Raw genomic sequence first — 13,424 nt, forward strand, 5'->3', positions numbered from 1 at the left:
TTTTTAGATATTAGTATGTTAGAGTATATGGAAGTAATACCAACCTTTCCAAGGTAAAGATTCCTACTATCTTGTTGAAAAACGTTCAAAAGGGAAACATAAACTATATTATCTACCTTTTAAATTTTAATTTTGATAGATTCAAATACACAAATTATTCAAGTATATTTTCTGCCTACTCCTGTGGATAGAGTATATATTGTTACACTCAAGTTCTGGAATTACAGACTTTATAAATATACTTTGGAGTTGTAGTGACTGCATATTTTTCATACCCTAAGAAATTTAATAGATTTAGCAAGACTTGCATTAATTGGTCTCAAGCTGCATGAAGCTACTGTTCCATTTATGGCTTATATAAATTACATGACATTGTGCTTTTCCAATGTGAATGGTGAATGAGGCTATTGTCTCTTGGCTTATGGGAAATATTAGAAGCTTGTAGCTTTACTGCCCAACTAGGAGCATGTCACTCTGATTTCTGGAAATAATGATTTGAAAGAGAATCAGTTTATATATTAAAAATAAACTGACAACCACTTCCTTAAACCTAATCATTTTTCTGACTGCCCATGTCTTACAAGAGTTTACATCTCTGATGGGATGATCAAAAATTTCTTGAAACTATTTAGACTTTAGACTAAATAGGAAAGGACTTTGTTTAGTGTGTGTGGCATGCTTGGGCCCAAACTACATCTTTCCACTTCATTTCTAATGGGATGACATTATTACATTACCTACATTGGATGACATTAAGAAGCACACTGAGTGACTGGGGTGATAACATTTAAAGGACATTTCAATCATAAGTAAAAATGCCAATAAAACTTGAGTGTGCTACTTGAGTGTCATCTTACTTTCCTTTATGAGCATTTCTCAGGATGAAATTATTTGGAATGCCTTAAGGAAAAGTTTAATATTGCTGTATTGAAAACATTTATAGCAGATATGAACAAGGCTTAACATATTTAGTATTGAATTGGTTAAAAAATCACAAATCACTAGAAAGAAAAGTATTTATAATGGAAAACTATACAAATGACTTGAATATGTCAATCTGAACAAAGGAAGTCCAAATGAGACATTATTTCTTCTATCAAACTGGCAATGATTAAAGCAATAATACTCAGTAGTGATGAAAGTGTCATCAGATGAGCACTGATACCCTTCAGTGTAAATGTGTATGTGTGTATTTAACTTTATTTAGAAATAGTTTTAAACCTACAGAGAAGTTGCAAAAATAACACAAAGAACAGCTGTATACTCTTTACATAGAAACACTTATTGTAAATAGTTACTCCATTCATTTTATCATTTTTCTTCTTCTCTTCTCCCCTCCACTGTCTGTACATACGTACACACACACACACACATACACACAATTTTTTTACTGAACCATCTGAAAGTAACATCCATCAGGGCTTCAGGGTTTACTTTTTAATTGAAATTTTAATTGAGGTATTTGTTGATTCACATGCAGTTTTAAGAAATAATACAGAGACAGCCCACATACCCTTTACCCAGTTTCTCCCAATGGTGACATTTTGCAAAACTAAAGTACAATATCACAACCAGGATATTGATACAATACACCTCTCTTTTTCAGATTTTCCCAGTTTTACATGTATTTTTTTTTGTGTGTGTGTGTATTTCTCACGATTACCTTTTAATTTCATTTATGGTAAAGCCAGTTATGTACATTATAGCTCAAATAAGGGTCAAGATTTGTGCAGATTTGAAGAATAAATCTTTCCGCCTTTTTGAAGTGTGGGGGGGTGAACCCAACTTAATAAAAGAAGTTACAATGAGTAATAGAAGAGCACTTCTCTTTTTATTCATTGTTTAGGCTCAGGAACATGAGCTTTAACCAGAAAACGAAACAAAATTGTAAGCAGGCTTGAATAAACCAAATTACTATTCTTTTTACTCTGGAAGAATTAAGGTATTCTCTGTGCTACTCCTCATGTCCCTTTCTGAAAAGATTTGCCATAGAAATACAGTTGGTATAGGGAGAATGAAGTTATTTCTGACTATTGCTGATATTAAGAGAATTAGTACCATGTTAATTTCTCCACCAATTTCAAAATTTCTTCACTAATTTCTCTTTGTGACTTTTAGGGGAGTCAGTAGGAGTAAAGAGATGGAAGACAGTAGGCTTTTTAGACTTTAATGCATTTGGATTAAATGACATCTACAAGGAGTCATATTGACATTTAAAACAATTCCTATAAAAGGGTTGAATTCTAAAGCTTTCTGACACAGGATTTAAGTATTTTGTATCTTGTAGCCTATATTCATTGAAAAGGAGAGTGAGTTTGCAATAGAGTAGTCGTTTGTTTCTCAAAAAGGACAGTTGAGTTGGAAGGCAGGTGACACAGGGGGTCTTTTTGGCTCTGACACCACTGATTATGTGATCTTGGGCAAGTAGTTTAACATCATAGTTTTTTCATCTGTGAAATGATAGGTTTTATTGCATAACTTTTAGATTCTTTTCAGGTTATAGAAATCTATGACTCTTTCTACTTAAAAAATATTCTTTTCTTTTCAATAGAACTTTGAGGCCACAACTTGAGTGACACAAAATTGTACTGTGTTTTTTGTAGTTCCTGTTTAGAACCTTAGTAACCCTGTTCAGGATTTTCCATTCTTGTGAGAAAGTTGTTTAAATCCCAGGGATGTGTCTTTGCTAATTGGTCCCCTGAGAAGACATACAATGCTTTCCTTCCTCTGTTCTATTCTTAATTTATTTGTTTCTGTTCTTCAGTAAAGTGGATGAAAGGTGGCGTGTCATATGGTTTATGTTGGTTACAAGTTCTTGCCCTGTCTTGGGTTCCTTTTCTGTACAAAGTGATGGAGTCCTGAGAACTGGAATGCATTAAGCCCTTGGTTGTCCTTTGCAGCTCTTGTCTGACAGAATTGCAGGCAGCTTTTATAAAATAGCTTCAGGAGTGAATATGGAATTCCTAAGTGTCAGAACCTTTTATAGCAAAAAAAAGTTGCACAAGCACATGAAATAGTATTGAGTGTCGCCAAACTAATGAACATCATTCCCTGAGTATTGTTTAGAGAGCACGGGAACATAAGAGGAGGCCACTATTCACATATTGATAACGGAGGATTGTCGTGCGCCACAAAGATTAAGAAGCTAGGAGTTCTCCTGGGCTGATACTTCCTTCTATTAATATCTATAAGGCTGGCAGCCAGGCTTCACTGGTTTGCCCCTTTATTCCTCTGGGCCTCAGTTTCCTCCTCGGTGAAATGAGGAGGTTAGACTTCATCTTTGGTCCTTCAGATGATAACTTCTTTGAATATATAATTGTTCTTTTGTTTTAGAAGTACACTCATTCATCCCCAGCATGAATGGGAAACACCTCATTCATCCAGCATCAATGGGAAATGGACCCATTCTTCCAAAAAAGTGAACTTTCCATGTGACAAAAATTTACAGGCTACCCTTTTTAAAGCGCTCACTAAGTTCCATGCAATGTTACATCTAGTTCTTTTTGGTGGATAATATTCTATTTACAGAAGAGAAAATAGGCTCAGAGTTTAAGTACTTGACCCTGCCCCCAAAGCACACGGTAAACAGAAGCACCAGGATGTAACTACGTGCTATTCCAGAGTTCACATCCATTATTATTACGTTATTATTAATGACTCACTATAACATCTTGCTTCTTGTAAACAGTAACACTGATTTTAATTTCAAATATTTTGGATGGATGTATTTGAAAACATAGCTTCCATACAAAAATCCTCTATTATTATTGTTTTTAAAAAATTTTTATTGGAGTATAGTTGATTTACAATGTTGTGCAAAAATGCTCTTTAGGACGTAGCCTTTTTCTCATGTAGAAATTCCCCTAGGAGCTGCATGATGCTGGAGCTTGTAGTTTGGTGAATATAAAAACATGTCCTGAATATCAGATACTATTTTAAATTTCTGTAATAATGGCATACATGAATAATCCATTTCTTCTCTGTTCTAAGTGGATCCCAGAAGTAGCCACAAAGTCAATAGATTGGTTTTGGCTTATAACATTGATCCTATTATCTGTTCCTGGTTCAGTCCTTTCTTTTGGTTTTGCTGTTGACAGAATAACCACACTTATATTAGAATGCTCAGGATGGTAGTAAAAATAAAAATAGCTAATATTTATTGAGTACTTGCTGAATGTTAGGCATATTTCTTAAATGACATAATTTGATTTAATCATCCAGCTGCTCCATAGACTAGATTCTATTGTTCCTATTTTACAGGTGAAAACTAGGAGGCACAAGGTGGTGAAGTCAATTTTCCAAGGGTTGCATAGTTCATAAGTAGCAAACCCAGGTCTGTCTGACTCTAGATCTTGTTCTCTTTGTTACTTAAGTAGTCTCTAACAGTAAAAGACAGATTGAAAATGCAGGCTTAAGGCAAGGGCAAGAATCAGTTTGATGTCTATTTTTGCTTATTCAAGTATTTCTCTTACACCTTTCTGGTTTTCTATTTAGTATTATACATTTTATTCCAGATAAGCAACCTTCAGGAATAAAGGTATTACTGTGGCCCTAAAGTATCTTATTAGTTGCTCCTCTTTTTAGAAATAAAATGACTCTCGATTACCACTTACAATCAAAGTAACTCTCTTTGGGGATTTTAACATCTGGAGGTTTCTTACTGCTACTCACCTGTTCTTCCTGCCTCATCACTCTTCTGCTCACCAGTTCATCTGTGGTCCCTTTTTGTGACGGACTTTTGCAGCTGCTGCCCCCTTCAGTGGTTTGCCTTTTTTGATAGGGCTGAGTCAATGAAAAGTATCACACCACTGTCTGAAGCCAAGATAATATGTATGTCCCCATCTAAATCATTAAGTATAATTTTGAGTTTAAAGATGACACTGTTGGACTTCCCTGGTGGCGCAGTGGTTAAGAATCTGCCTGCCAATGCAGGGGCCACGGGTTCGATCCCTGGTCCAGGAAGATCCCACATGCCTCTGAGCAACTAAGCCCGTGCACCACAACTACTGAGCCTGCGAGGCACAACTACTGAGCCCACGTGCCACAACAACTGAAGCCCGTGCGCCTAGAGCTGGTGCTCTGCAACAACAGAAGCCACAGCAATGGGAAGTCCACGCACCGCAACGAAGAGTAGCCCCCCTCACCGCAACTAGAGAAAGCCTGCGTGCAGCAACGAAGACCCAACACAGCCAAAAATAAATAAATAAAAATTTTAAAATGTCTTTAAAAAAATGAAACTCTTGTACGGAGAATTATTTGAGAGTTTTCAAAGCAGCACCCCTCCATCTAATGTCATTTATTAGTTTCTATAATACTTGGTGTTTACTAGCCATTTAAAAACTTTGATAGCTATTATTATATATAAAGAAATTAATCTTTTTAGAATGTTAGTGCTTCTGTACTTAATTTTAGGGGAAGGAAGAAAGTTTGGGCATTTTAATTTAAATATTTCCATTTGTGAAGCAGCAGATGTTATAAAATGAAAACATTTCCCTAGAGCCTAAATTTCTGGGAGATTATAGAAGAGGTTGATAAAAACATCCTCTTGCTACTCAGATGGGCATGTGACTGGTGATGCTGAAGATTGATGCCGAAATTGTTTTTTTTTTATAAGTGATTTTTATCTTGTATTATCTGAATACTTCCCCATCTTCATGAAGAAATCGTCTATTATATATTCATTGATAAGGAAGGTGCCACCAAGTGACAAATAAAATGCATGGATTTTTTTCTTTTGCCTAATTAGCTTAAAGGGGATGCTTAGTTTATCATCTTCAAAGTTTCTTTTTTTTATTTGGAAGCAAGGCTGAATCTGAAGGTTCCTATTTTCCAGTACCTGCTGGAAACCTACAGATTTTATTGACCGAATGCTTTACTGAATCTAAGTGTCCTGACTGTTGCTTTTTTCCATGACAGGATGTTTCACTCAGGCCGAATGTGGAGCTGTCATTCGAAATGGAAGCCAAGTTCTCTTTTGTTCTTATTTGCTTTATATATTGTGTATGTTCCTCCCTCAGGTAAGTAAGACTCTTTTTCTTTCAAACTCAGAATTTAATAATGATTACATTGCCTTCAGTATAAGTGTGCTTCTTATTTGTTGACGTTTTCTGTCTTTACAGGCTTTTTCTGTCCATGGCCTCTCATTCCTCTTTAATTATGTGTGAATTCTATTACTTTGATCATTGTTTTATTTTCTAATGAGTGTATTTCTTTAATCTTAGCTACATTTCTTTTAGTTTTATTTATCTCGCCCATATTGAATGATGAGATAGCTACATATCTGACATTAAAAATGTGCTAGCTGTTTCTTCTACGGTTGAATAAATATACAGTACTTAATTCTCTCTCTTTTTGAGTTTTCATTCAGTTCTTTATGAAAAGTAAAGTATAGGCTTTGCTATTTTTATTTATTGCCGAGTATCAGACAGGAATTTGAAATTAAGTTTTTAGATCATGAAGGTTATTTAGTTGACTTAAAATGCTGTGAGAAAGTTAATTTTAATTACAGTACATTTGGAATGGAAATATTTAATTTTTAAAAAGAGTACAATTTTTTTCTCAACTTTGAAATAAGACCTTTTTAGCTGTTATTGAAAGCCAAATTTTTCTATAAACAGCTAATTATATGAATGAGCCAATAAGAACTTGAGGAATGTGAATGATCTTTAAAAGTTATCTGGTTTTGTTACTTGAGCAAACTGCATTTTTCTTAAGCCCATTTTGTTTTACACTTTTTATTTTTTTTACTGTTGTCTTTATTCAGTTTATTATATTTTCCTTTAGAATGAAGTCATTACTCCTGAAGTCTTATGTATTGATTACTTGGGATTTACTCAAGATTTTATACATTCCATGTTTATAACATACCTGTATGTTATTATAAATAATACATTTAACAAATCTGGAAATAGATTATCTGCTAAAATTGCTAATTCATGGATCAAGATATTTAACTAGTGTTTAATATACAAATACTTTTTTTCCAAGCCATCAGGTAGTTTCAGCTACTTACTTGGGAAATCCCTGGTACTTGTTTACTGGCTTCAAAACAAAATTGATCTTTGAGTGGTTTTTTTGGTGTATTTGTTTCAATTTCCTTATAAAGTCTATCTTTCTGTTACTTTCATTGCCAGAAAGAGGAAGCACACTTGTGAAGAGATCTGAAAATTATATATACATTAGATTTTTATCATGTACAGTGTTGAATTATTTCTTAACTTTCAAAAGTGACCCTCCAGGAGCCAATTACATGATGTAAGATAAATTATGAGATTAAAATTCATTTTTGTTAGGTCATAGCATTTGTAAATTTTCAAGGCTTCTTCAAACCTTAAATTGGGACTTTTTATTTTAGATGTCAACATTTTATTTGGTATATGCACCTTCATTATTTTAATCATTTGAATAAATGAAACACATGTTTTTAGACTAAGTAAATGGGGTCAACTGGGCTGAGACTAGGATGGGGCAAGGGAAGCACCTGGGATGTAAAATTTAAGGAGGTGCTCATTCGCAAGGGCATGGGAATCAAAGTACTTAAATGTGTTTTTAAGTTACTGTCTGACACAAGAAATCTTTTTTAAGAATTTCTTTTATTACCCCACGTGGTATGTGCATCACCTAAGGCTTTGTGACAGATAGTTACCTGTGTTTTCTCATGAAGCCAGAATGTTTTGTGTCTATATATCTTAAATATGACTCACTTAAAATGCCACCACCTCCCACATGAATATTTGAACTCACAGAAATACATTAGGGGCTATTATTGGCATTTTAATATCAAAATTGTGCCTTATAAGTAACTCGGTGTAGGGTTTGTTAAAATAATGCATATTGAAACTTTAGCTATACCTAATTTTCAGAGTCCTATCTTTCAATCATGGTGTAATACCACTATATTTTTGAAGAACATCTGGTGCTTAACTGTGATTTATGTCTCTGTATAGGCAATCTTTGACTTTTTTCACTTCTCTGGATGACCCCTAGGTGATCTCATCGAATCCAGTGGCTTTCAGTGGCATCTTGATGCCAGTGTCTCCTCAGTCTTTATCTTTGTGCCCGGCCCCTTCTTGGACCCAGAGTCATTTCTTGGGTTGCTTATTCTCATACACTTGGATATATAATAGTCCTCAGACTTCACATGTGTGAACAGGGTTCTTTTTTTTTTTATATTAACTTTTTTAAAAAAATTATTTATTATTGGCTGCGTTGGGTCTTCGTTGCTGCATGCAAGATTTCTCTAGTTGCGGTGCGCGGGCTACTCATTGCAGTGGCTTCTCTTTGTTGCGGAGCACCTGATCTAGGCTCACAGGCTTCAGTAGCTGTGACTCGCAGGCTCCAGAGCGCAGCCTCAATAGTTGTGGCGCACAGGATTAGTTGCTCTGTGGCATGTGGGATCTTCCCGGACCAGGGCTTGAACCCATGTCCCCTGCTTTGGCAGGCGGATTCTTAATCACTGTGCCACCAAGGAAGCCCTGAACAAGATTCTTGATTCCTACCTCCGATCCTCAAATCTGCTTCACTCTCATGCATTACAGTGCATCCTACTATCCTGCTAGTCTCTCCTACGGCCACTATGTTTCAGATACATGTCCTTTCTATTCCTTAACCATGCTTTCTTAGTACCCTCTTCTCCCTAATCCACATGCGCCTGGTTCTTTTTTGATACTCAGGTCTTAGTTATTACCATCTCAGATAAGTCTGCCTATCCCCCAATTCAAAGGAGTCCCCTTATCACTCTCATTTCACCCTTTAGGGATAATCTATTGATTTTGGTTACTCTCTTGGTTGTTAATATTTTGTTAATTTGACTGCTGTAGCTGGGTTAGAGGGTTGGCAAAACCTCTTGATTGTTAAGCTTGACACTTAGTTCAGATGATTAAAAATTAGGATCCTGTAGTTTAATTCTGATAATATCCACAATTTAACTCATAAAATAGAACTGCAATGTTAAATCTTCTAGGTAAGTTAACATTTGTAGTTTCGTGGACATTTACAAAGCAAATAGTATACAACGTTTATGCCCTTTAGAATTTTAAAAAGTAGTATAGAAACAGAATACCTTGTCTCTTGATAGGTGATGAATATAACTTTTTTTTTTTTTTTTTTTTTGTGTTACACGGGCCTCTCACTGTTGTGGCCTCTCCCGTTGTGGAGCACAGGCTCCGGACGCACAGGCTCAGCGGCCATGGCTCACGGGCCCAGCCGCTCCGTGGCATGTGGGATCTTCCCGGACTGGGGCACGAACCCGTGTCCCCTGCATTGGCAGGCGGACTCTCAACCACTGCGCCACCAGGGAAGCCCTGGATATAACTTTTAATAAGAACTACAGCAAAATAACATTTGAATATTTAAACCGGTCCCACAGAAGTACAAATTACAAAATACAATTGTTTTTTACCCACTAGCTTGACAGTATTTAGAAAGGTTGATAGCATCCAGTATTATTAAAGTTTAGGTAAAGAAGACACACTAACACTGTTGGCTCTGTCTTTTGGGAGAGTAATTGGGCAATATTTTTTTAGAGTAAGAATGTGTATTTTCTTTGACATATCACTCCCACATGTACGCATCTATCCTATAGAAATAAAACCCATAAATATATAGAGAAATATGTACCCATATGTTAACTGTAGCATTGTTATAGCAAACAATTGGTAAAGACTCTGATTGTTCATCAACAAGGGAATGGTTGTATAAATTATTTTATATTCATACCATGCAATACTGTGTAGCCATTCAAAACTATGTATATTGGCTTGGAAAGATAATAAAGTTAAGTTAAAAAGCAAATTACAGAACAATATAAGATTATCCTAGATTTGTAATAAGTTGTACTACAAAACTGGGATTATTATGTGTGTATACTTTTGTGTAAGACTGTATAAACATTAATAAAACATGGAATGATACACATCAGGTTTTAAAATGGGTTATCACAGGGGCGTAAAGTGGATTATCTCAGGGTGGGTGTGAGAAGGGGGAAGGTGATGGAACTTAATACAACTCTGAATGATTTGCCTTGTTACAATGAACATGTATTACTGTAGTAATTTGGGAAAACAAAAAATCCTAATAAGATTCTTTGGTATTAAAAAAAGAAGCCACATTAAAAAAACTGCCAGAGGGCGTCCCTGGTGGCGCAGTGGTTGAGAGTCCGCCTGCCGATGCAGGGGACACGGGTTCGTGCCCCGGTCCGGGAGGATCCCACATGCCGCAGAGCGGCTGGGCCCGTGAGCCATGGCCGCGGAGCCTGCGCGTCCGGAGCCTGTGCTCCGCAACGGGAGGGGCCACAACAGTGAGAGGCCCGCGTACCGCAAAAATAAATAAATATAAATAAATAAATAAATAAAAATAAAAAAACTGCCAGAGAGACTGTTGACATGTATGAATATTATACTTTTATAAGTATGGTTATAATGCTAGTCATGTAACCATTACTCCGACTCTTCCTTCACTTGATATGAATCTCTAAAAGTTGTTTCAAGTAAGAACCTCTTTTTATGTAGCGTGACACACTATGATCTGAAGATGAATGATGATATCTCAAGCAGACAGAAGGTTGTGGCTTCAAACAGAGTGGGAAACAGACAGCCAAGAGCCAACGGATTCCTTAGCAACCAGGAGCCTGTTTCCACACAGATAGCCTTAGTCACGAGCACTGAGGGAGGAGCCTCCCTTCTCTTCTGAAAATTGATGACATCAGCAGATTATTTCAAAGCTCAGTGTTATTCTGATAGTTATGATACATCAGCAGCTAACAGGGGAAATGTTTCTGAAAGTACAATCTGGCCTGAAGTGTGTGCTTTCTAGCCCAGAGGACAGCACGGTTCTGGAAGGCAGATGATTGGACTAACCTTGTGCTTCTTTTGGTTTGTGTGTTAATTTTACTCATGATCAGCAATGACACTGCAGTTTGTATTGGAGTGTTAGACATCTTTTATACATATTTTTATATGCAATCAAATGGCTTTCGAATGCATAGAAAAATAATCCCTTTATAAATCTGCCAGGTTTTTTTCTAGCCATTTTAACATTAATATGTCATTAATTACTAAATAAGTATATTTGAAAGGTCAAAAATAAGGCTCTAGTTGTGCAAACTATTCTTATTAAGTGAAGAAAGAGCCAGAGTAATGCTTAAGTGACTAACAGAAAACTATAATATATGACAATAAATATTTGTGGGGGGTTTTTCCAGTTAGGGTCAAAGTGCTCCAAATTACTGTCTGAAGCTTTCAGCTAAAAGGCTGTTTTCCCACTCTACACTTCAGGTTAGAAGAGCCAATGTGATTGAATAAGTAAACCTTAGAAAGTTGTATACAGAAGTTTCTTTGATGCGTCTTCCCTGTAGATAATTGCCTGCCTTCATATACCTTTGAGATGATCTGATTTTGATGTAGGTAAATATGAAATCCTACATTGGGGTCATAAAGTCAATTACGTAAATGTGGAATGAGGGTGACTCATCTTGTCACCACACTGACTATCTCAAGTGACTAAGCAGTGTGATGGGGCCTCCAGTGAAACTGACACCATGTAGGAATTAAGCATTAGGAAGAGTGAGGTGTTAGCAAAGAGTCTTCCCCTTTGCTGGTCAGATCATGCTCGCCTCCAGGCATGGTTGTTATCCTTTAGAGAGAGTTCATAAACAGAGTATCTAGACCAGGCAGATCAGCCTGGTGATGAGTCTCGAGCAATCTGAGGAATGTTTCAGAGCATCTCTGTCTCCACGGTTATGTGAAGCCTTTGTGGGGCTGGGTTGCAGCTGTGGACCCTTTGAGTCAGCCACCACATTGTTGCTTTGGTGTAACCATTTGGTTTCTTTTGAAAGATAAAAATCTTGCTGAATTAAAAAAATTGATTTAAATGGAACATTTACTTTGGAATAGTGATGTCAGTAAGAATGCGATAGTGGTCTTTAGATGTTTGAAAAGTGGTCATTTGGAAGTGAAAACAGACTTAGTCTAAGTATTTTTGGGTTGATGCTCCAAGTACCAAATGACTCAGTAACTGGTTGCCAAAAGATAAAGCCAGCTGACCTTCGAAATCGCCATCACTGGTGATGAAGAAGGTATGAAGAAGGAGTCTTCATTTTGAAGAGGAATTTGTACTAAAAACCGTGAAGGCCTCCTCAGCCTACAGTTTAATCATAGAGTGAGTGTGTGTGTGTTATAGAACTTTTGTGTTGTTTTTTTTAATCCCTCACACCCTCCTTTGGTAACTGTAAGTAAGGTTGTTTTCCATGTCTGCGAGACTGTCTCTGTTTTGTAAGTAAGTTCATTAGTACTGTTTTTTCAGATCCCACATATAAGTGATATTGTATGATATTTGCCTTTGTCTGATTTACTTCACTTAGTATGATAATCTCTAGGTCCATATATGTTGCTGCAGAGAGAGCCTGTTTTCTTGATGTACACATTCTTTTAATAGTTACCTCAAAAGTTTCTTCTGTGTGTATTTCCTTTCAATTTTAGTAGGTAAGCTCTATACTCAGTTAGAGATTGGGAAGGTAACTTTCTTAGACAAGATAAACCTGGGGAACTCTAGACTTTGGCAGGTACAAAATTTTCTGCCACTTTCAAAATAATAATTCTTTATGGAGTTTTCCTTCTATTTTCAGCAAGTAGAATATGTGCTTTTTGGCACCATTCTTCCTAAGATTTCAGTGTCATAGTGTTTAGTAAATTAAAAATGTGGAAAAGAACAAAATGGAAAAGAACCAAGGAGAGAGGAAAAAAAAACTTATTCCAGATTTAATGAGTAAATATGATTTATAAGGTGGGGCAGCAGGATAGGAAAGTAAGGAGATTAGATGACAAAATATATTAATCTGACAATGAGCACGAAGTCACAATATTGTAAACGTCTTTTCCCCTTCACTGAACAAAGATGATTAAACACCTGAAAAAAAAAAAATTGAGGTCATTTGCCAGCACATGGGTGGTGGCTATCACCAGTTCAGATGAACCTATTTAACCATTACCAAAAAAAAAAAAAAACCTCTCAGAGAGGAATAAAGTAATCCAGTGGGAACTGTGATACTACTGTATTTCTATGGTTAAGACTAATTATCTTGATTTTTTTTTCAAAAATCGTTAAAACTATTTATAGCCAATTAATCTTTTTAGATGAGAGCTCCTTTGTCAGGAAAATAGTTTGAATTATTTGATGTCAAAATATCTTGGTTTACAGTTATTCCTAAACCAGGCTCATCTTAAACTTGTGGTTTAAAAATCATACACTTTTTAAAAAAATTACAGAATTTTCTCTAATAAATCAACTATTGTGAGCCAAAAAAGATGCCTCTGCTAATACATTCTGCTCCCAGCTTGGTGCTGCTAGTTTAGATAACAGGAAGAGAGAAACTGTTGGCAGTAGAGCCAGGTGATGGATTGTGTCAACCCCCTTGAAAATCAACAATT

The 13,424-nt window shown here is 36.1% G+C and overlaps 1 protein-coding gene across 9 annotated transcripts in view; it reads left to right on the forward strand.

Annotated features, from left to right (window-relative positions):
• The window catches only part of ADGRG6 (adhesion G protein-coupled receptor G6), a 151,546-nt gene that overhangs the window by 2,144 nt on the left and 135,978 nt on the right, over positions 1-13,424 (forward strand). For 8 of the 9 annotated variants that reach the window (XM_089922065.1, XM_089922061.1, XM_089922067.1 and 5 more), the window contains exon 2: positions 5,917-6,017. In XM_089922065.1, the coding sequence (XP_089778191.1) occupies positions 5,917-6,017 (101 nt within the window). Of the gene's footprint in view, positions 1-5,911; positions 6,018-13,424 lie in introns of all 9 variants that reach the window. The other variant, XM_089922068.1, reaches the window with a different exon arrangement.

This window comes from Delphinapterus leucas, chromosome 12, assembly GCF_059928025.1.
Source record: "Delphinapterus leucas isolate spDelLeu-1000000601 "Yukka" chromosome 12, BTC_Dleu_Yukka2, whole genome shotgun sequence".
Taxonomy (NCBI): domain Eukaryota; kingdom Metazoa; phylum Chordata; class Mammalia; order Artiodactyla; family Monodontidae; genus Delphinapterus; species Delphinapterus leucas.